The 26,742-nt window shown below is 50.4% G+C and overlaps 1 protein-coding gene across 2 annotated transcripts in view; it reads left to right on the forward strand.

The window, feature by feature from the left end:
• The window catches only part of SRRM3 (serine/arginine repetitive matrix 3), a 171,097-nt gene that overhangs the window by 114,053 nt on the left and 30,302 nt on the right, over positions 1–26,742 (forward strand). For both annotated transcript variants that reach the window (XM_090025525.1, XM_090025526.1), the window contains exons 3-5: positions 8,136–8,237; positions 19,746–19,880; positions 24,444–24,524. In XM_090025525.1, coding sequence (XP_089881651.1) covers positions 8,136–8,237; positions 19,746–19,880; positions 24,444–24,524 — 318 coding nt within the window. The remainder of the gene's footprint in view (positions 1–8,135; positions 8,238–19,745; positions 19,881–24,443; positions 24,525–26,742) is intronic.

Below are 26,742 nucleotides of genomic sequence, written 5' to 3' on the forward strand. Positions count from 1 at the left end.
CCCCTTTCTCATGGAGCAGGGAGCCTACCCACAAGGTCCAGAGGGAGGAATCCTGTTACCTGTCTGCGCCAGGCAGTCAGCCACTGGCGTCTCTGTTCCTGCCCACTGTCCTATAATGCTGCTGGGCACTGAGCCACAACAAGCAGTTCCACAGCAGAGGTAGGGGCAGAAGTGCCTCCTCAGATCCTGATGAGGTGGCTGCACCACAAAAGTCTTCGATGTGCAGAGAAAGGCCACCAGTAAACCCATAGTAGGGGCAGAGCCAAGAGGCTTAGAGCTGCCAAAAGGTCCTGCAGGCTCAGCTCCTCTTTTTTGGCCCCACAGCTAGCACAGGCCATGAGAGCACGGGGTTCCCTCATCCCACTCTAGCCTGATGGGAGGAGAAGGGGGTGCTGCAGACAGGAATGATGCTGCCTTGAAGAGGGGATTGGAGGTCACTCAGGAGGTTGCTTAGGTTCTCAGGTGGTTTCTGGGTGACCTCCTGACATCCCTTCCAGCCCTGTACTGCAAGAGTGCCTGGAGACCCCACCCTATTGAGATCGGGGCTTCATTGTACATAAACATGGAGACAAGCCTGAGAAATGGTGGGCAGAGAGAGTGTGGCCAAGTCACAGATAGCTAAAGCTCCCTGAAATTAATGCGGTTAGACATCTTGATACCTTTAAATACCTGGTATTAGGGCTGTGGTTTAAATACCTGACTTGCCTGAGGTTACCTGGGGTGTCTGTGGCAGAGATGGATATTGAACCCCAGCCATAAGGCCACATTTCTTTTAGTCCTATCTCTTCTGAAAATCCCCATGGCAGGGAACACTCAGGGCCTGGTTTACTGCATGGGCACTAAGGTCTGCATCTTTCCTTAGATCTGTCTCTCACCTGCCACGAGCCCCATATGAGAGGCAGAATGAGGTTTCAGAGGGAGACGCAGAGCCCAGTGAGCTGCTCCATTATTGAAGAGCAATGCGGCCTGACCCCATAAAAGATTCACAAGGGCCCAAGTGCCTGGCTAAGCTGAGGGAAAAGCAGTCCCACTGCCTCTATTCAAACTCCTGCCTAGTGCAAAGTGGAATGCTTCAGCCCATGACGTTCTTTGCTAAGCGGAGACCGTGTTGGTACTGGGAGATGGAGTAGGTTGCCTTTCTCCACCTCTCTTCTCCACCTCTCCCTCCCTGCCTATTCCAGCCATTCATGCTGATGCCACAGCAGGACATGCACGCACACACACACACACACACACACACACACACACATTCCTGGGACAACTCTGGCTCTGCTGCTCTTGTCTACTGTTTCTGAGGTTCAGACCACATAAACACAGACAAAAACTTGCCACGACCACTCCATGACACTGGCATGACTCCACAGCACTCCCCACTGCAGGGTGCCTCGCACCATCTGGCCTGCAGTGGCCTCTCTAATAACAACAGAGACTCCAGAGATGCTTTTCAGGATTGGGGACAGTTACAGAATTGTACACTGGAGTTACAGAATTGGGGCCTGAGCCAGCTGAGCACGTGCTTAACTTGAATGCCCATATGGACTTCCATGGCATGAAGCAGTGACTTCAGTGGAGCTAGGCAAGAACTCAAGTAGCCTTTGCTGGACTGGGATCTTAGATCATAAAACAATAATGGACAATATAGTTATAAGGGAAAAGCAGAAAGAGGACATGGAGAGAGGTAAAGAGAGGGTTTCCAGATGAGAGATAAACCCTGATGAGAAGCTGCTGAGAGGCAGGGAGACTGTCTTTGATGGGAGGAGATGCAGAGGAAAAGACTCTCACACCAGCCATACTGTGACCGGGTAGAGGTCTGGGAAGGATCATGTAGTGGTGATCAGAGATTCATTCCTCAACTGGCCAGACCAGCCAGATTTTAAAAAAAAAAGCATTCCTGCTCTCCTCACAGATACCCTACGAGCCGAAAAGGAGGCATATATCTGTCTCACAAAGAATTGGTTAGGGATTCTCAGCTCTATTTTTGGTACCTACAAAATCAGTTACAGGGAGACATTAGCTGAGGAATGGGTGTCTGTTGCACTTGTATTGCATGTGATACCTTCAAACATTTCACAGACACCTACTGATTCACCGTGGAGTGCCAGGAAGTAGAGGAATGGTTGGATCCATTCAGTTCGCAGAACTGAGGCCAGCAGGTTAAGTGACTCACCAGAGCACAGGCCTTCTTTCTACTGAGAGCTGCATTAGTGTGACTAATAATACCAGTTTAAACCCGTTGGTTAAACTGCTGCAAAAGGCCATTTTATTTTGGTTTAATGTTGATTTATCTTAAATCAGTGAACTTTGAATTCAAGGAACCTTGCCTAACTCTTAGTTAACTTATGCTGGAGGTTCAAACTGGAGCAAACCACTCTGTAAATGCTCTTACTTCACACTGGGCACATCTCATGGGGCTGCCGTGACCCAGCTCAATGAGCTGTGACCCCAGTGCACGTATAAACTGCACACCCGGAAGCTTCCCAAAAGCAATAAACTGGGGAGCAATAAGCTTCATAGTTTATTGTTGTGCGTTAATGGCTCATGTAGACATGCTCGTTGAGTAGCTTTTTCAGTTTAGGTTAAACCAGTTGGGAACCAAAATACTAAACTGAAATAAGCTTCTCATAAGCTGAGGTAGGAGCAGCCACACAGCTAAACCAATGCCCATTTATACATGTGAAATCTGACCTCTGGATTAGCACTCCATTCTCCTAGGGTTGTGCTCCAAGCACTCGACATAGAAATCTTCTTTTGTCTACTCTGCACTCAGACCTCCCTGTCACTTCCCTCTTCCCACCCCCCTTCATGTCTGTGAGTTACAGCCCTCCTCTTCAAAACCCTGCCGACTACCTTCCAAGTTCAGAGCCCCGGCTTTCTACATCTGCGTTGCTTTTGAAGTGAGATGAATAAGAATTATTTATTTCCTAATTACCAGAACTTCTACACTTAGGGCCAAATCCTGGAAGGTTGCGGAGCATCTGTCACTGCGCTCTTCAACACCTGGCCCTTAGGAATGAATCCCAGGAAAATTAGCATTTACAGGTGAAATTTCATTATAGGCTGGCAAGACAAAAAGCTCATTGTTAGCAGAAGGCAGGAGCTGAATGAGTTTTCTGCCTCCTCTCCCAGTGCATGAGTGCATTAGCAGAGAAGGTGTGTCACCAACTAACCTGCCTTGCAGACACAGCTCGCTTTCTATGATGGTCTTTGTTCATCCTACAGCCCTCTTGTTTTAGGACTGTGACAAGCTGGTTTGGATTCATAGCCCTTCTTTGCATCATCCATTTTTCAACAGATGAAATTCATCCTGAAAAGGAGGAGCCAATCACTCTGAAATCTCTTTACCCTGTTAAAGTCAAGCAACGTCCATACTTCAGAAACTGTCCCCTTGGCTGTCACTGATTGAACCCTTCTGGCAGCCCCACCAGAGAGGACAAGGCTTGAATGGGCGTTGGAACAGCCTTCCATAATCAGCTACTTCAGTTCATACCTGTGACCTGGCAGGGATGGCTGTTGACTGTGTCTGTGGATGCTAAGAATTCCAGCTTCCAGGGCTGCCAGGCTGGTACCTTTGGACCCCGCAGATACAGCATGTGCTATGAAAGGGAGAAGACCAGAATGAAGCATGTAACTGGTGCAGATGGTGACTCTCAAAACCTTTGAATCCAGGTGTTGGTACAGTCATAGACTCTTTGAATTCTACATCTCGCAGCTAGAACCTTGTGTTATGTGACCTTCGTGTTGCTTTGTGGAGGGCACAAGCTCCCTCTTCCAGATTAAGCAGAGCATTAACTAGAGCAGATCTGAAAATTTCTCACCATTTTTTTTTTGCCTAGAAAAAGTGAGCTCATGAAAAGAGAAATGTGTCAGTGTCAAAGCCAAAAGGCAGATAAGTAGAGAGAGAGAGGGAGAGAAAGAAAAGATGAGACAAGGCCCCAACAAAAACCACAAATGAAACTTGTTTGGGGGCGAAAAAATGAGGAATGCATTTCACTATGGTCAAAATATTCCATGTGGTTACCTGCAGAATGGATGTTTTGATTTTATGTTGTAAAACAGCATTCAGAATTGTTTCTATTTTATATTATAAAAAATATGAATAAATTAAATGTCAAAATTAAAATGAGGCATTTTACAATGACAGAAATGAAATGTTTCATAGAATTATAGAATAATAGAAAACGAGAGTTGAAGGGACCTCAGGCAGTCATCTAGTCCAACCCCCTGCTCCAAGCAGGGCCATCCCCAACTAGACCATTTCAGACAAGGTTCATCTAGTGGAGTCTTAAAAACCTCCAAGGATGGAGACTCCATAACCTCTCTGGGTAGCCTGTTGCAGTATTTTACTACCCTCCTGTCTTTACTACCCTCCTGGTTTCAGTGAAAGCTAAAAGATTTTCCCACCTTAGAATTTCATTCTGTGGGAAAATTCAAGCATACCTTGTTTTTGATTGGAAACAAATTTAATTTTCCCACAAACTAAAAATTCTAGTTCCCACCCAGCTCTATGGCTCATGATTTCTGCCTCCAGTCCCTGAGGTGCTGCTGAAAACAGACAACTCCAGGGATGATGGACTGTAGTTGAGTCACACACTCCCATTAAACTTGCCCTGCAGAAAGCCTGGGTGTCCCCAGCTTGGATAGCGGGAGTGGGAAATTGCTTTTCCATTTGTCACTTGCTCAGAGACTAATTGAGGAGATGGATGTAAAATAAACAATCTGGACAGTGTGTCTAGGATTGCTGCAAGGTTACCTATGCATTGCTGCTTGCCTCATTGAGACAGCACCAGACAGTACCTGGAGGCAGCAGCAATGGGAGATGTGGGACTTGACTTTGTGGAGAAGGAGTGAAGAGAGGAAGGGGGAATGGGGTGCAGGGGTGAGGAGAGGAGAGGGAGCTGGCGCTTTTCCAGTAGGCTTGCCTGCCTCTCCCTCAAGGTTAAACCAACCCAAGGATGGGGTTTTATACTGGGAGCACCTCAGCCTGTGCCTGGGGTGAAAGGTCTCTTGGCACCTCCTGAGAGGAGTGAAATCTCCTCGGGTAGCAAACCAGGAAGACCTCCCCACTCAGCAGGCCCTGCCTCCAGGGTGAATGAACTTCATGAGCAAGGGGTTGACTCAGAAATTACCTTACCAGTGACCTTGGGCAAGTCTTGGCTCCACAATTTTAATATGAGCATGATAATTTACTCTCTCTAGTTGTTAAAATGCAGTAATGTCCCCACTGTCATGGACTTCAGTGGGTCTTGGCCATGGTGCCATATCCTGCTGCCCTTTGCTCTGGAGCTAAAAAGTGAGCCAGCCCCCTGCCTCCAGGAGCTAAGGTGGTGGTAGCTCTGAGGCATTACATGGCAGCCTGAGGTCTCGTTAGATGCTGCACTAGCAGTATGAGGTGCTGGCATTAGGAGGAGACAGTATCATCACACTACAGCCTTTCAGGAATGGTTCAGGCATTGAAGGCTGAATGAAATGAGGGTCCAATCTGGCCAGTTTATCCCTTTCATTTTGTCTTGGCTATCAACCCAGGCCTTGTTTTTTTCCCTACTGATGAAGAGTCATGCTGTGGTCCTGGCTTTGGTATTTATGGGGTGATTCTCCCTCATTTTCAGGAGCCTCTTGGCAGGAACAGGCCATTTCTCTACCCACCTATCGCTGGTCTGGAACCTGCTCCTTTGATGTCTTTGCTAGGGGGTTGGTGCTTCCTCACAGGCAGCATGCAGGTGTCTGAATAGAGTTCACTATTCCTGTCTCACTCACTCCACTCCCCCCTGGGCAAGAGAAACCCTTTTGGGTAACCTGTCCATCCCCTCCTCAACTGTGCTTACAAACACTGTTGGGGTTGCATTCACCTTCCATCTGAAAGAGATCACCACACAGGCAGCAGGTCTCCTGAGAGAGTCCCCTGAGCAAGCAGGAGGACACTGGCTTGGGGGATTGGAGACCAGTGTCCTGTACAGACCCTACACACCATTGGGCTGGATGCTGCACAAACAGTTGGTAAGGCACAGTCCATGCCCCAATGAGTTTGCAATATAAGTGGACAAAACAAAGGATGGGAGAGAAAATGGAGTCCCAGAGAGACAATTTGGTTATGGTTGCACATAGAGCAGGCTGCTGGGTTCAGCAGACCCCTTGTTCTGTTTGGTCACTGGACCTTGAACAAGTTCTTTCTCCTCTAAATACCTCTGCTTCCTGACTACAACTTGTGGAGAATGACACTTTTCCTGCATTGTGAAGTGCTTTGCAACCAAGGCCTGTTTAAGAGTCAGTCTGCTCTGTCCTTAAGTTAAATACACAAGCAGTGTGGTTCCCACTGCCTGCAGAGCACAGACTAATATGTGCTGTGGCTAGGGAGGGCAGAGGAGGCAATGCTGAGAGTGGTATAAAACACTGCAATGGCCATAAACAAACGGGATAGGCCAGCTGGGGCAAAACATCAAGCAGGGAAATGGACTCAGCTGATTAAATGGACCAACAGTTGGCAAGAGAACAAATTCCTTCTAATAATGATGCGGCTTTCTGGTCCCTTTATGAGCCTGACCCATAACAAGCTTGGGGTTGCTTTGCTTTTTAAGTATGCCTTGGATTTGGCACCATCCCATTCTAAATTCAGGCTGATTTTTATCTCAAGAGTCCTCAGTCCATGCTAGGCAGCTTCTCTCTGTCCCCTGGGTGGTTGTTTGCAGCAATACACTCCAGCAGTTTTCAGACACTAGCACCAAGTGATTAGTGTCTCTTGTCAATAAGCCTCCAGCAGCCTGAGTCAGCATGTGCCATCCATGCAAAGCTTGAGCCTGCCTGGGTTGGAGATGCAACATGGGGACGATTAAGAGAGGCTTGTGACAGGAGAGAAGATGGAGTGGCTTGAGCATGCAGGGGAGTCGTCCCCTGAAGTTGAGGTGATGGTGGGGTTTGGAGTCACAACTCCACACCCAATACGGTGCAAACCAGGTGCCCAAGGCAGCCAGAGAAATTTTAGCCTGAATGTTTCTCTTCCAAAGCTAATGATCTGGGCCCTGTGGCTCTTGCTTGGGCAAACTCCAAGAGGCTGCAGTGGGTGTTTGAACTGAGTAGGGAAGCCAGAATTTGGTCTACTGACAGTTGACTTTCTCACCCTGGGGCCTAGCTTCAGGAGGACAGCAGGGATAAAGGTGGCTTTGTGACCATCCCAGAGCTGGCCCAAGCAAACAAGGCCCCAGCCCAGCCCAGGGACTGCTCTAATTTTTCCCAGGGACAGTGACCCCAGAAACTGTCCCACCCAAAGAACCTTGTCTGCCACCAGCGTGAATGCACTTCTTAGGCACCCTGTGATAACTCTCAGCCCCCTGGAGCATGCCAAGGTTCAGTCCTTTTCCAGTAACACAGGTCTACAGCATGAATGCCCTGTCTCAGGAAATGAAGCTTTTGGGAGGGAGGGAGAGAAGAAGCAAAGCTTGTCTTATCTGACCCTTCTCAGGGTATAGGGTGAAAAGGGGACTGCTCACTTTGCTGAGTCCATGCCAGGGCTGGGTGGCACTGAACCAATGACAGTATAAGCCCTGTGCTTCAGTCACCCTGCTGCAGACCATGGTGCCCCAAAGAGGGTGTGGTGAGGTACAGAGTAGGAGAAGCTAATACTGTGGCTCTCCCCTCTACCTGCAGGCCAGTGGAGTGGTGCTGTCCTCTACAGGGGTAGCACTATGTGTCCTTCTGCAGGCCAGGGAGCCCTCTGAGGCCTGGTCTCTGCACAGACAAGGCCAGTGAATGCAACTGAGGGGTAGTGTGCTGTCCTCACTACTCAGCCTGAGTTGGGTGCTGCCATACAAGGAAAGTGTAGAGTGGATGTCCAGACTTGGAGATTCAGGCACCCTGTATATCCATAGTTTGTGCCCAGTTCTGTCTGTGTGACTTAACCTCACATTCATTTCCTGTAGGAAATACATCTGCCCTTGACTGCTGTACTGGGACCCCCATCCAGGGGCCCGTGAGGGCCTCAGCCCAGGGAGGTAGTCCTAGATGTGAAGAACTGTAAGAAGCATGGCAGGGAGAGCAGGGCACAGAGGCAGCATGGAGGTGGCATCAGCGGTGAAGTGTGTTCCCTTGCATGAGCTCACAGTGAGGCGATGGCACCCCTGACTCTCCCTCTCGCTCCACTCCAGGTACTCTGAAGAGGAGATCCGGCAGAAGGTGGGAACCTTCCGGCAGATGCTGATGGAGAAGGAGGGCGTGCTCACCAGGGAGGATCAGCATGGGCGTCAGATGTGAGTATGGAGAGGCTCAAAGGGGCTTTGGTGGGAAGGAGAGGGGAGTCTGAATTCCCAGCACACCCCATGGTTTTCTGGCCCATCCTCTATGTCAGAATTCCCCCCTCTCAGGACAGGTCTGGATTGGGATCTCTCCAGTTCCCCTATAACACTGTAGTCTAGTGCTGGTGTAACTCCTAGATTTCACTCTCCAGTCCACACACTAATCCAAATGCTGTCCCTGCCCTTGCAAAGCCTTACCCAGGCCCTTCACTACCACAGTTTAGTGGGTCAGATTCTAATCTTCATGGCACTGCCACAAATCTGGAGTAATCCCACTGGCACCTATACAGTTAGGGTCAGATCCTGCACGCGCTTAGAGCTGCAGCCACGTACACCCTGTTCTGCTGGGTATTCAATGTAACTTCATTCACATCCATATCAGTCTAGAATCACCTCACTAGCGGGTTTTGCACCAGGTTGATTTACATCCAGAGAGACTGCAGTGAGACATGCACGCGCATACTCTGGAGCATTTACCCTCCAATTGATCCCCATGTAACCAAGGTCGAGATCTCTCCCAGCGCCATTCCCATCTTATGAGCAGGTGCTTCGTTCCTTCAGGCAAGTGGCATAGCATATACACTGATTGCTTAGCTTCTGACATTGCTGTTCCATGCACAGATCCAGGAATATACCTGTCAGCTCTTGGCTGTGCCCTGGATTGATCATGATTTATCTGTGAAATGCTTAATGGCACAGTGAGCATAGTCAGCAAAGCACATATAATCTATCAGCCTAGAAACCAGGTCACTTGGGACAGGAATAGATCCAGTAGGTTCACTGAATATTAATGCTTCATTAAGGTCAGGAAATCAGGACAATGGGAAAAATACTGCAGCACTGAGAACATCTTTCCTGCAGACACTTGCAGGGTCCAGCATCACAACCAGAAAGCAGCAACAGGCACAGCTTGGAGTGATCCCATGGTTGAGTCTGCCCAAACATCCTGTAGTTTAAGATTGTTCCAGAATACACTGAACATTCACCCTCTCTGAGGGCTATTTCATGGCCAAGAGAATTATAGTGGAAGGATTTAGTGGCAAGCTACAGGCATAGTCAGTGGGGTCTTGATCTCAAGAACCAGTAAACAGTGGAATATTGCACCAGATGTAGAAAGTGAATAGCAAGATATCGGCTTGCTTGGAGATCATCAGAGTCCTAAATCCCAGGTGACTGATCCCAACCTTCCTTCTCTACCCCCAAGCATCCAGTATTCCCTGTTCCTGAACACCTGAGCAAGAGGAAGGGAGGAAACCAAGCTAAAATTAACCCCTTGTTCACCAGCGGCTTGATAACATGCATGTTTGGCAGATGCAACTGGAAGTTTGCAGAATTCAGGTTTAAGGAGTGAGGTTGAGGGTGGGGAGGGGACAGAGTCTCAGCTGCTATAGACTGGCATCACTCCTGGGCTCCTAATCATAACCTAGCTCCAGCATGTATATTAGATGGGTTGAAGGGCCTCCCTTTGAGAGCAGAAGAGCTAATTCCAGACCTGGAGACATTACCATGAGTTACAAGCGCTGGGAGATTTATACGGTGCATTTTCTAGGCAATGGAGCTGTCTGGCAGCCATTCAGGGTCCTATAATTTTTTCCAGTTGTTGTGCTTCTTTCTGTAAGTTCACTTGAACAATGGATCTTAATTTAGGCCAATTTTCTTGGGAAATGCCAGGCAGCGGAATCGGTGGCAAGCACAGGTTAGTGTTTAAGTCATAAAACAGCAGTCTAATGCATCATGCATCAGCTACCATTGAGTTACCAGGTGTCTTGAAACTGAGTGTCACATACAAAAGCAAGGGTTAAAAGGTGTATTCTCTTTCTGGTGTGTTCCCTTTCTGGCTACAATAAGGAGATGGAGAGGTAGTCATCCCTGCCCCTTCCACATTGATATACTGGCTAATTATCTGTTTCCGGTTATTAACTACATTCATGTAGTACCTGGGAAACCTGGTGCAGGACCAGGTTCCCATTGCGCTGCTGCTGTAGAGATACCAAGCAAAAGGATAGTCCTTGTCCTAATTTATGGTGATGTTTATTGTTAAAGCAGTGGTGTGGCAGCAGTACCTGCAATCACAGTCCTGGACCCCACTATGCTCAGCACTGAGAAAACACATCACAGGAAGATGGTCACCCCTGGGCCACATCTGGGAATCAGTGGGAATTGCTGAACCGGGAAGGGGGCCATCCTTCTTTCTATCTAATCAATTCCAAGATGATCAGGCCAGTCTGAATAAACTGCCAGGATAACAATCAGCCTTGGCACTTCTGGGCCATGGTGGGTCCTCAAAGCACTTTAAAAAGGAATAAAAGGCCTATCCAGACCCCAGCTAACCAGAACGTGAGCGGATTTCCACACAGAGAAAGAAATTCTCCCATCAGGTCATGAAGCAGCAGCAGAGCAATTGCTGGATCCCCACCTAGCATGAGACCAGGACCCCACTGCTCTTCTGACTATGCCCTTCACTCCATCTAGTGCCCTGATGTGCTGCAGGATGCACTTTACTGATGCATATGGTGCTGAAATCTTTCTCAGTGTTACCACATGTATTTTTCCCCCCATCCAAAACCTCCCAGGCATAACAGGAGAAGACACATTTTGTCCACTAATTTATCGTCTCAGTGTTCTTTGTCAGTAGATAGCTGGAAAAAACTGAGGCCAGGGGTTAGTGAGGAGTTAGTTAGGGTACTTCTGGAGAGGCTGGACGTGTTCAAGTCCACTGGTCCGGACGATCTTCACCCTAGGGTTCTACAGGAACTGGCCGAGGTCATTGCGGGACCCCTGGCGCGGCTCTATGAGCACTCGTGGTGCTCTGGTGAGGTGCCGGAGGACTGGAAGAGGGCCAATGTGGTCCCTATCTTCAAAAAGGGAAAAAAAGAGGACCTGGGAAATTACAGGCCAGTTAGTCTTACCTCAATCCCGGGTAAGCTCTTTGAAAAAATTATCCTGGCACATATCCAGGAGGGCCTTGCGGGGGAATGCATGCTCAGGGGCAACCAACATGGGTTCATCAGTGGCAGGTCTTGTCAGACCAACCTGGTGGCCTTTTACGATCAGGTCACCAAATCATTAGACGCAGGGGTTGCTGTGGATGTAGTCTTTCTGGACTTCCGGAAGGCTTTCGACACTGTCTCTCACCCTGTCCTCATCAAAAAGCTGGGAGACTGTGGTGTCGATGCCCACACAGTCAAATGGGTCGCCAACTGGTTGGAGGGCCGCACCCAGAGGGTGGTAGTGGATGGGTTCTTCTCGACCTGGAAGGACGTGGGCAGTGGGGTTCCGCAGGGCTCGGTCCTCGGGCCCGCACTGTTCAACATCTTCATCAGTGACTTGGATGAGGGGGTAGAAAGCACCCTGTTCAAGTTTGCTGATGACACTAAGATGTGGGGGGATGTGGGTGCACTAGAAGGGTGCAATAGGCTACAAGCTGACCTTGACAGGTTGCAACGGTGGGCGGATGAGAATAGGATGGGGTTTAACACTGATAAGTGCAAGGTGTTGCACATGGGGAGGAAGAACCGGCACCACACTTACAGGTTGGGGAACTCCCCTCTTGCCAGCACGGAGACAGAAAAGGATCTTGGAGTCGTCATTGACTCCACGATGAACATGGGCCAGCAGTGTGGGGAGGCAGTCAAGAAGGCCAACCGTACCCTGTCATGCATCCACAGATGCATCTCGAGCAGGTCCAGGGAGGTGATCCTCCCCCTCTATGCGGCACTGGTCAGGCCGCAGCTGGAGTACTGCGTCCAGTTCTGGGCGCCGCACTTCAAGAGGGACGTGGACGATATGGAAAGAGTCCAGAGGAGGGCCACTCGTATGATCAGGGGTCAGCAGGGCAAGCCTTATGAGGAGAGGCTACGGGACCTGAACCTGTTTAGCCTCCACAGGAGAAGGTTAAGGGGGGACCTTGTGGCCTGCTACAAACTGGTCAGGGGGGATCAGCAGGTATTGGGGGAGTCCCTGTTCCCCCGTGCGCTGCCAGAAGTGACCAGGAATAACGGTCACAAGCTGGCAGAGGGTAGGGTTAGATTAGATATTAGGAGGCGCTACTTCACAGTCAGGGCGGCTAGGGCCTGGAACCGGCTTCCAGGGGAAGTGGTGCAGGCTCCTAGCCTGGGGATTTTTAAAAGGAAGTTAGATGAGCACCTTGCCGGGGTCATCTGACCCCGGTGCTCTTTCCTGCCAAGGCAGGGGGTCGGACTAGATGATCTTCCTAGGTCCCTTCCGACTCTAGCTACTATGAAACTATGAAACTATAGGATACAAAGGGACTTGCCCAGGGTGACAAAGCAAGTTAGTCAGAGCTGAGGTAAGAACCACAATAGTTCCCAGGTCCTGATCCTCTGCCTAGGGCACTTGAAACACTAATTCCCAGTATGAGAAGCGGCTGATTATACTGCTCTCCTTGCAAAGTGACCATGTATGAGAAGGACTGGATGGATCATGCTGATTCATGAAACATCTGTTTTGTTTGGCAGGTCGAACTGTACCTGGGCCCCTCAGTGTAGGATTCACCCCTCCTTTCTCTGCTTCATGTTCAACCTTTGCTGCCAAGTACTTTAAATCACTTTTTGGCTGTGGATAGTGCTTTTTAGATGTATCCTAGTGGGTGGTAGGAGAGGCAGAGGATGCTACTGACCCAGGAACCAGCTGTGCTTTTTCTAGCTGTGGCCATCTATATTGTGCTATGCAATCTGAAAGTCAAGCCACATTCTTCACACTGGACACCCAAACTTTAGTGGACTTCCACCTTAACCTGTCTGTGCCTCAGTTCCTCATTGTACCCCCCACCCCTCACAACCCCACCCCATCACACGGGTGTGCTATGAAATCAAATTCGTTGGTGTCTCAAAAGCATTCAGACATTATCATGAGTACTGCCCCCGGAGAAGTCTATAAAGGCCTTAATTCCTCTGTCCTCCAAGCAGAGTTTGAATTGTGTGCAGTAGATAAGACCTGGGGATACACTGCAAATGGCGAGGAGCAAGCAGGATGCTGAATCGCATCTTAAGTGAACATCATGAACTGAATGAAGTAGGGATCCCCTGGAAAATAATGGCATGCAATCAGCTAATTAAAGATGGTGTCATTATGCATGGGCACAAAGTAGGTGGGTGAATGAAGGCATCTCTAATTGTGGCAGTGCCTAACTTTGGAATCCTCAGCATTGAAATCTTGATGCTATGCTTTTACCGTAGTCTGTCAGTGTGAGGGGCATAATAACAGTGCCTTGCTCTTTGTCTCCAAAGCAAGGAAGTCAGCGTCATTCAGTTTTGAGGCATGGAAGGGTAGGTGACTTGTTCGTGGTCATTCAGCAGGCCACTGGCAGCTCCAGGAGTATAGTCCATGCTATACTCTGAAGTCTCAGCCCCACCATACGATGCTGCCTTTCAGTGTCCTTACCCCCACACTCTTCCCTGGACCTATCCAGCCTTAAAACACAGCACAGTTACCAAGGGAGCAAGCTTCCCTCTCCTCTCCTAACGGGCCTCCTAGCAGTACTGAAAAATTATAATGCAGGGTTCAGGGAGAAAAAAGAAACAGATAATCCAGGCAATGAAACCAGGCCCTGAGCAGCTGAGTCAGAGCTAATGGAAGAAAAGCCTCTGATGGGACTATTTTAATAACAGGCTCTGGAAGGGAACACATTGCCTGTGAGCTGTCCACCGTTCTGAATTTTATCTTTCGGGCCAAGTGACACGTTGACAAAATCCAACAAGTAATTATATTTATTTACTCTGTATTTTTTTAACTATAGAGGCATTCCCTGACCTCCACACATGGGTGGGCAGGAGTCATTTTGAAATGACACAAAACCCAATCACCTAGAAACGTGCCATAGGAAAATTGAAGCCAGATAACCTAAGAAAAGTATTTCTAATACTGGCTGCCTCCCCCGTTTCTCTCTCTCTCTCTCTCTCTTTCTCTCTCACACACACTCACTGACAGCTGGCAGAGCCTTCTGGGGGGAATGATAATTTGCAGTAAAGAGGAGGATGTCTCACTTGTATTTTGGGTCCAAAACACCCTGGTTTTTCACTCCCTTCAAACAGGCAATTATTCACTTGGCTCTTAATTGGGTTAAACTCCACGAGTGTCAGAGATTCATTTGTGCTGAGAGATGCTGGCGGTTGTCACTCCCCATTAAATGCCTTCTGAGGGGAAGCCAGCACAAAGGCAGGCTCTTCTAGAAAAGCATTCATTGGTCTTAATGGAAGTCACCCACAAGAATAAACCCAAGTGGAGGCCCTGCTTATGGCCTGAGCAGGGCCAGCTTTGTTACATGCAGCATCCACAGGAAGGGGTTGTGACAGGGGCTGCCATGTTTTATGCAGCTCTGCCAAAGATTTCCACAGGCTTGGGATTAGGACCAATGCTCAGGGCCAGGTTCTGCTATTGGTGTCAGTCGCGAGTGGATAGAAGCACCACTAGGGAGGAACGGGGAAGGGAACATCAGGTCCACATGAAGCATTTGCCCAGTAAAACCTGTCTCAGACCCTTGCACAGACATGCCACATCTGAGCAGAGCCATTTTAACCCCTGTAGGCCCCAGATGAAATAATCCCCATCCATGCTACATGCTGTACACAAAGTGAGACAGCTCTTGCTCCAAAGAGCTTGCAGTTTGAACATGTGCAAGGCAGCCCAAGGGTGGGAGAATGGGAGCATCATCCTCTCCATATTAGATATGGGGAACTGAGGCACAGAGATTAAAGGCCAGGCTTTCAGAAGTCCCCTTCTGCATTCTTCTCAGAATGCCTCTGCTCCTGAGAACCTACCCACTTATGTAGGTGCCTAGGAGAAGAACCTGTGGGCATAACTCTTTGGCATCCTCAGCTCTAAATGACTTGCCTAAGGCCACCCAAGGAGTCAGTAGCAGAGCTTGGAATGGCACCAACCTTCCTTGTAGCTGAGTCCAGTGCCTTAAGCCCAAGATCATCCTCCTGCTCTGTGGTCCAGCCTGTAATGCAGAAGCACTCAACTCATTGCTCCAGGAGTCCCACCGAACTCTTTGAGTTTGTTCCAGGAGCAAGAACTGCTCAAAGTAATAGTCCCAGAGTCAGTGCCTCCCTGCTGAATGATCTACAGATGCAAGAACAGAGACTGGGTGCCTAAGAATTCATCCCTTCACATTCCCAAGCAATTCTCTGAGCAGGGAGCATTTGAGTCCAGTGCCAAAGGGCCTGCAAAAGACACCACACATCAATGAAATGAAAATGCTCCTCATTTCTGAGTTGCAGTTGCCTGACGTGGAAGGCAGCCAGCCAGCCTGTTTCATGTCTTGAAGATGGGGCACAGCTGAGGAACATTTTGTTTTTAATCTTTGATGTTTCACCACTTCCATGTGGCCTCAAAAAAAACCCATGGCCGAGCCTTTGCAACTGAAAACTCTCATTTGCTTTTGCATCTCATCATCCAAAAATACTCCCTCCTTTAGAGCCAGATGAAAAGGAGATAAATGCTGTTACTTCCCCCTTTGAATTTGGAGGTTCATTTAAAGTTTTCAGCTCCTTCCCAAGGAGAGGGAGGATTGAAGTAGAACAGAGATGAGGGGATTTAGCTGGGAGGGGGTGGGGAAATGTAGGCAGCTGAGAGAGGGGGAGGAAATGGTAGGAAAGTAGAAACTAGTGGAAGCAACGGGAGGTGAGTTTACTTTGAGGAAGCAGGAAGAGAAACGGGTCAGAGAGGCTAGACAGAGCAGAGGAGGAATCTTGAGTGGCCAGGGGGAGCTGAGGGAATGGGAGAGGGACAGTGAGGACTGATGGTGCCTGGATGTCAAAGCAACCCACAGTCTAGAGTCCAGCAGAGCTGAGTGAAGCATAAAGGACCCTCTTTACCAGACTCAGGCCCAAGCTGGAAGCCAGATAAGGTTTTGGAGCTGAGAGAATGAGGTTTTTGGTGAAGCATATGATCCTACCTTGTAGCGATAAATGATAGATAGGCTGGGGTCCCAGGGTCATGCTGAGGCAGTGGGAGGGGGGCTTCCTGGTCAAGGGAGCATCCTGGTCCACTTCAAGCTCTTCCTAGCAAGGAAGTTGAAGGATAGTTTATAAGCTGGGGCCTGTCTTACTGGCATTGTAGCCAAAGGGTTTGAAGGGAGCAAGACTGACTAGCTCATATGTCCTCCATCCTGTTGAGCACATCTGCAGCATATGTCCCTGCAGGGCAACAGTGAGAAGGATCTGTAGAGCAGAAAGGTCCTTGGTCTAGAGCAGTGATGCTCAACCTTAAAATCAGAAATGGGCTGAGGGCCACATAGAAAGGCATTTTGCTTCTACATCTTGGTATATCCTAACTGTAAGTATTTTCAGTACTATGAGAAAGGAAAACGTACAGTTTTAGTCATTTTAGATCATTCATGTGAAGTCCAAAGTCCAGTATACTGTAGTGCTATTTTACATTTTCTAAAAATAAATAAACTTTAAAATAAAGCAGTGCCCTGTTGCAGCAGCAGGGATTGAGATGATGAGCCACTAGCTTGCATTAGCCCACAAGGAGTGGGTTGGCTTCCAGGTGCTTAGTTTTGATGGGGGACTGTGGGGCCTCAGGCCTGTGGGAGAGGACAGACTGCCCAGATGGCAGCACTATACCTTACCTCAGCTCCTTACCTTCCCAGTGCCCTACCAGTGTCTCCTGAAGGGGAGCTGTGCACTTTGGGAATGTGGTGAGAGTGGGACCCCACTCTGTCCAAGAGCAGTGGGGCTTTCTCTGAAAGAATGGCCTGCTGTTTGTAGGTGCTGTAGGCAGCCCAGTGCTGTGCCAGAGCCCCGTGGGCATGCGGGTATGGGACCACCAAGGCTAGGTCTTCAGTGCCTTTCCCTTTCCATCTGCCAGAGTTTTTACAGGGATGTGGCACTAAGAAGCAGAGCATGGAGGCTATTTACTTCCCTTCCCCTTCAGCTGAATTCAGCAGGAGTAAGTGGGGGATGAGAGCGGCAGCAGCATTCACATGGACTGACATGCTGGTGACAGGCCATTCACACTGGCTTTGCAGGGCATATCTGGCGCACACAGGCTGGAGGTTGAGCACCACTGATATAGAACCATCCCCAGTCCCAAGACACTGTGTCATGGGTCAGGCTCAGCACTTGTTAAGAAGAGTCATTAAAACTGGGGTTGTCAGTGAGTCTGGATCATGTGCAGGGGGGGTGGAAGCCGCTGAGATGCATGGGGGCAGGGCATAGAGGTGAGGTTGGCAAGCTACATAGCACCTCCTCACGACTGCAAGGCCTCAGCAGCACGGCCTGGGATCCACACTGCAGCAGTGTCAGGCAGACCATCCAGGCCATCACCAAAGCAGAGACAAGGAGCCATCCTCCAGTGCAGTCCCTAGTCCCGCTCCCTCTGTGCTGGGGACTGCTGTGCCTTGCAGCAGCATGGCATGGCCTTAGGGTTTACTTGAGGCCTCTCTCAAATGCCTTGGGGCCCCTCTGCATTTTTCCCAGCACTAACTCAGCTGTAACGTCATTCCTTCCCCGACCTTCACGGAAGCGAGGTAGGCTAATGGCCCCATCCTCAGTGCGATCTCAGGAGAAGCCACCTGCCCTTGCAGTTTGTCCACCTGGGTGGGGCTCTGTGTAGGATCTCCACAAAGCAGAGCCTAGATCCAGGTCACCTCAGAGCAGCAAGAGAGAGCAGAGATCCAGCCTCAGTCAGTCCATGGCAACCCAGCCATGCAGACCAGCTCAAGCTGTCAGGCCTCAGGCCCCAGTGCCCTGCACAAAATTGCTGCTGCCCACTACCATTCTGGCATTTTCCCTCACCTCCACCCCCCATGCATTTGGCCTCTCAGTGCCTCTCCAAAGGGCAGAGTGCACAGGCCCAGGCCCCTGCCGTCTAGACTGCATATACCACTTTGTGAGAAAGTGAAAAGCTGCCAGGCAAGTGACTGAATGGAGATGCAGGGGTGGGTTTCAGCTGCATCCATGATCTGCTTTGCCCACATCGGGTACCTGGGTGCAGGACTGGCTCCTGCCAGCCACACTGGCTGCCTGCTCCAGTAGGAGGTCTCCAAGCATGGATGGGATTGCTACCCATGGGGGTCTCCAGCTCCTAGATTAGCAGCAGCTCCTCATGACAGTCGCCCTCTTTAAATCTTGCCACCTTCAAGGCTGGCTTGCTGCAGCAGCCTGGAGGAAGGCATGTGCCAATGAATAATTCATGGGTAATTAGCAGTCATTTATTAATGAAGCTTAGGGCCTGCCTGCACTGCAGCTCAAGGGAAACAACAGGCCAAGAGCATGAAGTCAGCAGAGGCTGATGTGTTTTGCTGATGCGTAACAAACAGTGTGGTTCAGATCAGAGACATGCTGGGCCAGGGAAGGCCAGTCCTGTGGCTGGCAGTGGCTTCTGAGGTGGGAGATCTGGGTGCAGGGCTCCGCATTGCCAACAACCCTCTGTAGGAGCTGGCACACGTCACTTAAGGTCTGGCTGGGCTGCTGTGACTGTTGTGGAGTTCAGCCAGGCCTGAGCCAGCCTGGGTGTTGGGACCAGGCCGGGGGCTGTACACAACCCTGGTACAGCTGCAGAACCCACCTGAGAAGCTGCTGTGAGACTGCTGAGCCCACACTGTTTCCCGGCTGCTAGCTAGGCTCTGTCCATGCCACACTGCAGGGTTAGCCTTCCCATAGCTGTCTGTGTCACAGTTTCCCACCTTGACAAGGGGGAGGTAGTACCCCTGCCATACCTCACAGACAGGTGTGAAGGAGGAGTCCATCTGAAGTGCTCCCTCACTATATAGGGACCACCTAAGGAGGGTCAGTCTGTCTGTCTCCCCAAGCTCCCCTGCTACTGGCCCCCTATAACACATACGTATGCCGGTCATCCAGATGAGTCACAAATCTCAGCAGCTCCCTTGATATCTACCTCCTCTCACAAGCCCAGAGTCTTAGTCCCAGGTTTACCCCTCAGTCCCTGGGCAAGTCTGTAGCCTAGGTTCCCCACATGTGGCAGGCAGGCAGTGAGCAGGGCCACACCTTTGGAAAGTGCTCAGTGTTACCCACTCCTCTGCCTCCCTCTCCTGCTGCTCCCAAAACCTGGGAGGGAAGCACACCCCAAAGGCTGGCCTGCTGGAGGTCCCTGGACCCAAAGGAGGAACCAGCAAGTTCTTTTCCAGTCTCAGCAGAAGCCTGAATTCACCACCAGGCCTGAAAATCAATAGAGGAGTTTGCCGATTGCTATTGACACTCAGAGACATGTCCCCTGCATTCTGCCTTTAGCCCTTTGCTGGGGAGCCAGTCCCAGGGCATCTTGTCCCACCCCAGGTCTCTGGTATCCCCAAGTGGGCCAAACAGGATATGCAGTCCATGTTGCCTCTTCCCCAGGCCAGCCCGTTCACAAGCCGGTGGGAACTGGAGCCTGGAGCAGCACTGCAGAGTCTGGGGACCAAGCAATGACTGTTTTGTGAACAGTGACAAGCGAATAGCTTTGGGTTGACTGAGCTGTGTCTTCTTCCTTGGCCAGAGTGATAGAAAACCACCACATGGTGGATGGAGAGGAGTATGCCATGGAGTACCCTGAGTACGGAGAGGGCTGCCCGCTGCAGTGCGACTGTTCAGCTGACTGCTACCGAGATGACAGCAGCCACAGAGAATACAGGTATGTGGCCGGGGCACTTTGAGTGTCAGGGCATTGGCATCAGACCACTCACATCATAGCACAGGCATGCCACACAAACAGGACACTGGGTACTGGCTCATTCCTGTTACAGTACCTTCCCCAGCATTTGCAGCTCAACCAGCCCAAGAACCAGGCATCCCCAAGCTGGGGGCCAGGCTGTGAGCTGTGCCCAGCCAGGGGCTCAGCAGACATTCACTGTAGGAAAGGCACAAGAGGCCTGGCTTTGCAAACATTAGGAGCTGTGACCATGTGGCAAATTCTACAGGCAAAGAGATGTCTAAGAGACATGCAGGCAGCTGCATGTCAATCATGGGAGCTAGCAAGTATGTACCTGGGCTGGGCATTGGAGTCTGAGAACTATCTAAATGCCGCTGTGTAGATATTTAGCATGTACAGTACAGGAGACCCAGGATTATCTGCACTCCCATGGGGGTTCACACCCCACCTCATTCACAGCAGCTGCTGGTTAAGAGATGAGCCATGCAGCTGTCTACTGCAGCTTTTACTTCAAACTCCTGTAGCCCACTGGAGTGCAGCTATTGTCCAGGCAGCAGTTTGTTATCCTGTGTACACCCTGGTTAGTTCAAAACCCCTCCTTATTGCTGCAAGGTCAGGAACTGAGTCTCCCTGCCCTACCCTTACCTGGAACCCCAGGCACATGGGCTCACCAACCCCCTTCCTCCCTTCCTCCAACCCAAGTTTGTTCCTCATGATAGATGGTTTCATTTCCAAGCAACAGCATTCTCCCTATCTTCCTTACGAGCTTCCTGCCCTCCCCTCCAGCCTAACCCCTCCCTGCATTAAGAAGCTGTTCCTGATATTTAGCATAGCTCTTCACCCTCATCTCATTGCTCCTGGTGCTCTAGTCCTGGCCACTGCCCTTTCCTTCCTCCTTCAAGTGCTGGTTGACGGTTATGTCCACATTTGTCACCACTTAAGCAAGCCCCACTGAGGGAGCTCTGTCCTCCTGAGTCAATCCTTCTAGCCTGCAATCTGGTTTTCTTGTTCGTGTCCTTTGAACTTCTGCCAATTTGTCTACCTCTTGCTGGCATTCAGGCGCCTGAAACTAAAGGGAATCAGGAGACAGGGGAAAAAATAAATAAAACTAGAGCCAGAGCTTTGAAATGAAACAAAATGCAAATTTCAAAGCTACAGCCTGTGATGGAAGCTCTAAAGGAGCTCTCCTCCTGGGCAGAATGTGTCTGCTTGTGGCGGGCTTGCTGCAGCACTGGCCAGTGCCACCTGCCTGATTCCAACAGAGCTGGTAATGCCCAAGTAACCAAATTACCCATTGGGAACTAGCAGGTTGTTCATGTCCCGGGGGCCAGCTGCTAAAAGAACCTCTAAATTAGACACTCTTCTTCTTTGATTCATGTCCCAGATTCATGTGAGTTTGTGTCTCAGACGAGGTTTCATTTTTAACAGGACAATGGCTGCAAATTTGCCAACACTACCGATGCACTGCAAATCTGAGCCTTTTGGTACAAAGCCGCAAACCCAGACAGTCACAGCAAGCTGACCACTAGACTGTAGGCAAAAGAACACATATGCCAGCGTCATTGACGTTGTCTTTATACATCAATATAAATTATGCCACGCTCCAGAGCAAGCAGAGAAGTAGCTGTCCTGGGGGAGCTCACATAGGAGGCGGCTCTTACTGCACCTTACCACTAGGTGGTGAGGGAGCACTCAAAGGCAGTGATTTTCAACCAGAGTGCCAGGGCAGACCAGGCTGCCTTGCAATCCTTTCAGAGGCGCTGGGGGTGCCCCACAGCGTTAGCACTGTTAGGTGTGCAAGCATGTTTCACCAGATAAACCTGGAGATTTCCAATAGGAAACCATAGTATCACAAACGTTTGGCCCTGCTTTCTGAGTTATTTGTGACAGAAGAATTGCTCTGTTATTATTCCATAGTAAAAAATGAATGAAAATATAAGAGTTGTGTTTTCCAAGGGTGCCTGGAGTCTAAAAAGGCTGAGAATCACTGCTCTAGACTTTTCACAAAGGCTACCCCAGGATGGATGTGGACATAGTAGCTATGTCAGTGTAACTCACTCCCCCAATTCTTCCAGGGGTAATTCTCCAGTCGATTGAGTAGTATTACCCTGGTTTCAACTATCTGTGCACTACTTCTACACCCCTGATATGGTGACAATGCTGGGGTCAGTATTTCATCTGTCCAGCCCCTGAGACATCTTTCAAGCACTGAGGACCTGATCTGAAGCTATGAAGTCAGAGCCTTCCTGTTGGCTTCAGAGAGCTTTGGATCAGCCCTGCCTCAGTGCAGGAGATGAACAAGCTGTTTCACTGGTCAGTGCAAGGAAAGTCCAGGGACACAGCGGCAACCAGGCTGTTCTCCACAGCTCCAATGCTCAGCTCTGAGCCTTGTTCCCTGCAGCCCTTCTTAAAGGAGCAGTGCATGCCCAAGGCTGCCACAGCTAAGCCCCCACCTGCCTCATCTCATCTGGAGCAGGATCCTCATCCCAACACAGGTGACTGGCAGCACAAGGGCCCTGGCTGGGTTGCATTTTCTACAGACAGGTGGGCTTCGTGGTGCTGGAAGGTATTTACTAGTGAGGAAGAACAGTGGCTGACAGGTGTCCTTAAGCATCTCCCCTTCAAATGTGAGGTGAGAATGGGAGCCAGGCTGGACCCTGTGCAAGCTTCGATTGCAGCCCATCAGTTCCCACCAGGGCCCTGGAACAGATTGCTCCTTAAAACAACCTTGGTGCCTTTGCTTCTGCAGACCTGGCAGCTAACGTGAGAGCATCCATCATCCTCCAGATGGGGGAAGCAGTGCAGGTCTGTGGTGCCAGGAATTGTACACTGGCAGGACCTATTTATTTCACATGCAGAGCCCCACAACCTTGAGGTTCACTGCTCAACATCTGCGGTGAGCAGCATGGGCTTGTCCTGCTGGAGCTACAAGCACTACGCAGCTAGCTGGCGGCAGCAGTAGGCTGTTATCCTCTAGTGACCAAAGAGAGTGATGCAGCATACTTTGCCAGCATATTGCCTCTGTGCCATGCTTTGGGAGCCACTCTCTAGGCACACACACAACTGACTTCCTATGGAGGATTCTGGGTAGCATGGTGTGAAGTTAGCCAGCATTTCCCATGTAGAATGTTTTCCTGCTGAAAAAGGCAGTGTCATCAAAATAATGATTTGGGGGCTCTTTTGCAAGAAAACGCCAGTTCTCATTAAATAAAAATCAATTTGTTCTCAGAGGAAATATCAAAACAGACACTTTTGGTTTGTTCTGGCCTGCAGTGTCATTTGGGATTTTTAGTTTCTGAAAACGGAACAGTTTCCGGTCATTTCTAATTAAAACATCACTTTGTTTAAACTAAAATAATGTTAATGGAAATGAAGATGTCCAGCTTGAATCGGCGTCTGTGGGAAAACCCAACAATATTGGATTAAACTATTTCCCACACAGATTCCCATTCAAACTTTCCAGTGGAAAAAAATCTTGGTATTCTGGCAGGATTTGTGCAGTCCCATTAATTACTACAAGGCATCAAGACCACGGTGGGCCAAGCTCACCATTGGGGCCAATGAATGAACCAGGCAGTGTTACATCGCTGCAGGTGCCTGTTTGTTGTAGACTGCTTCTCAGTTGGGTGCATTTACACATGCACTTTAATGCACATTAGCCTATTTTAATGAGTTTTAAGTGCCACAAAAGTGCCCTTTTGCTAATGTGCATTACAATAGGCTAATGTGCCGTCTTCTAGTACCTCACAACACAGTCAGTAAATTTAATGTGCATTAGCAAAACTGCATTAACAAATACATAGATGTGTCCAGTACATCCCTGTGGCAAACACATGGCAACCACCTGGACACGAGCCTGGCTGCTCTTTGCGTCATCCTTCTCCCACAAGGTCGCTTGCCCATGCTTGGAGTAGCCTGGCCAGCCTGGAGTAGGTGTTTGCTGTTCTTCTGGCCTGTGCTGAGCCCTGGGGCCTGCTCTCCCAGTGCTGGCAAATGCTGCTGCTGTTAAAACCAATTTGCTTTTAGAGATGAGGAAGGTTGACTCATTCACCCTGCAGGCATCCAGCCCCACTGGATCTGTCCCTCAGTATGACAGGGACAGGCAGGCATGATCCCTCTGTAGGGCAGGTCCCTTCACCTACAGGTTGAAGGTTTACTATGCGTCTCATTGCACTTGTGTCCCACAGAGATCCTACAGGCCAGCCTGCTGCCATCACTGCTTGCCCACTGTGGGTCCTAGTCATGCTGAGCTGTAAGCTGGTAAGGCCCCTGTATCCAGGCCTTGTCACAGTCATGCCCCAGCCCCTCACACATGGCTCCAGGCCTGCAGAGTGCTAAACACAGCTCGGTCCACCCCCACCCCAGCATGTGCACACATGCCCCCAGTCCCAAACACTTCTGCTTCCAAAGCCAGTGGCCTGCCTCTCTCCACATAGGCACTCCCCAGAGTGGTGCTGGAGAATACAGCCAGCATGAGGCCTGGGCAGGGGCATCTGCGACTGCATTTTTTTCTCCTTACCCCCCTCTCATCTCTCCCTGTTACAGGCTGAAGAGGAGGTCAAGCAGCTCCACCTCTCCCCCACCCAAGAAGAAAAAGAAAAAGAAATCAGGGCATCGCCGGAGCCGGTGAGTGGCCTGGACACCCCCTGTCCCTCCCTGCCAGCCCCAGAGCTGGACAGGGGGAGCTGGGCAAGGCAAGTCCTGTGCCTCAGGTGGCCTGCTCTGCAAGGAGGGGGTAGCAGTCCCCTCAGGAGACTGGTTTACAATGAAGTCTTGCCACTCTTGCTCATCCCTCTAACCTGGGGTCACCTCCACCTTGCAGGAGCTAATCAGAGCTTCAGCACAGGCCTGTCCTTGCTGTATCCATCTCCTAGGCTCTCACGTCATCCCCTGAAGCTGCCTGGAGCTCCCCCATGCTCAGCTGCAGGGGTGCAGGTGACCTAAAGCCAATAGGGGGAAGGGCCTCTGGCAAAGGAAAGGTGGAGCACAACAGGAGTCACGGACCCTCACTTTACCATTTACAAACTGCTGGGTGGCTCAGGTGCAGGGGGCTGTAGTGTAGCATGGCAGTGCTGGACCTGGCACCTGCAGGAAAGGCCTGCTTCAGCATCTAGCATGGTGCAACTGGGTAGCAAATGGGCAGAATGCCCTGGATGGGAAAGCTCAAGAGAAATGGCCCAGGCTGGAGAGCAGGGCCATGCCCTGCCCTGGCCCCAACTGCGTGAGGGTGCATGCTGTAAGTGAGCAGCCCGTGCTGGTGCCCATGGACCTACCGGGGCAGTTCCACCTCCATGCTGCTGCCAGTCTGAAAACCCACCAGCTGGTTCAGTCCCAGGTGGAGAGGCAAGGTCCTGGGCCCAGCAGCACTGTGCTGTGCTACCTCTGCTTCCACAGAGGCACCCGGCCAGCCGAGGTATGGGGCTTGCGAAAAGGACCGGTCTGAGCTGCTGGCACCACAGTGACACTGCCACCCCCTGCCCACTGTCTGCAGAATGTCCCATTCCTCTCTCTGCACAGCTTGTTCCCACTGCATGAGCCCACTGATGACTGTGCAGAGCTGAGCAGGCAGCACTAAGGAGCTGGTGCCTAGGCATGGCATGAGTTCTGCATCTTGCAGGGCGCTGGGGTCTGCACGCAGCAGGGGATGGTGTTGAGCTGGGAAGAGGTGCTTTGAGTGGGCCCTGTGGAGCAGGGATGGCTTCCTCCCTGTGTGATTCAAGCTGCTCCACATACTTCATCATCCCTCTTCCCTGTCAGGAGCCAGACTCAGTTCCTCCAGCTCTGCCAAACTGGCAGTGGTATCCACAGCCAGTGCCCTGCCAGCACCATGCTCTTTATACCTCCCCACTGCAGTGGGAAACAGACCTGGTGTCCCTGGCTGGCGGAGCTCCTGGGAGACACCTACTGTGGGCACTACTCTAAAAAGCACACAGGACAATGCTGCCAGGGCAGGCAGAAGATGGGCCCCAGCAGTGCCCAGCCAGGATCCCTGTGTCCATACAGCTTCTTCAGGGGAGACACAGAGGGTATCAGCGTCTTGGCAATGCAGATAGACAGGTAGATGGATAGGTGCTAAAGGAGGCAGGCATAGCATTTCCCCTTCTTCAAGCTCTGATGTGGCAAATGAGCCCTAGAAATCAGTAGGCCACCCCCACTTTAAGAGCTGAGTTGAGTCACTGAATAGGTCAAGTGCCCGAATCCATGCTTGTCCAAAACTCATTACAAGTTTTTGGAGATGTGGGGTGAGAGGGAGTGAATCATTCCACTTGCAGGGCTGTTAGCAGGGATTGCACATTTGCCTTGCCATTAAGTCTGACTCCCCATCCATCCCCCCATCACCAATGTGACCCCAGAGTAGGATGGCCTTAAACCTCAGGCAAGCCATGCCAGCCAGCTGCCACCAGGTGGCAGAGTGTGCCAGAGCATAGCAGTTCTACCAGGTGCAGCTTGGGTGCTGCATCACTGCACTGTCCATGCCTGGAGCCAGACATCCACAGACAGACAGATTGATCCTATCATGAGATCTGCGTCTCCATCCTACTCACGCACAGATCAGCAGATAGTGAGACATGCACAGAGGGCCACACCACACAGAGGCACACAGTGAGGGTTACAATGGAAAGACACAGACAGACACACACAAAGAGAGTTGCGCACAGACATCTGGAGACACAAACAGATAGAGAGGCACAAGCACTACACACACAGACACACAGAGAACAGAGGTAGACATACACGTGCACAAACATAAAGATGAAGGAGACAGAAACATGCATAGCAGCAGACACATGCCCATAGCTGACACACATGAAGGCAGACAGACAGACACATAGCATAAGGACAC

Source organism: Crocodylus siamensis, chromosome 13, assembly GCF_052110815.1.
Source record: "Crocodylus siamensis isolate JL-2025a chromosome 13, ASM5211081v1, whole genome shotgun sequence".
NCBI classification, from domain to species: domain Eukaryota; kingdom Metazoa; phylum Chordata; order Crocodylia; family Crocodylidae; genus Crocodylus; species Crocodylus siamensis.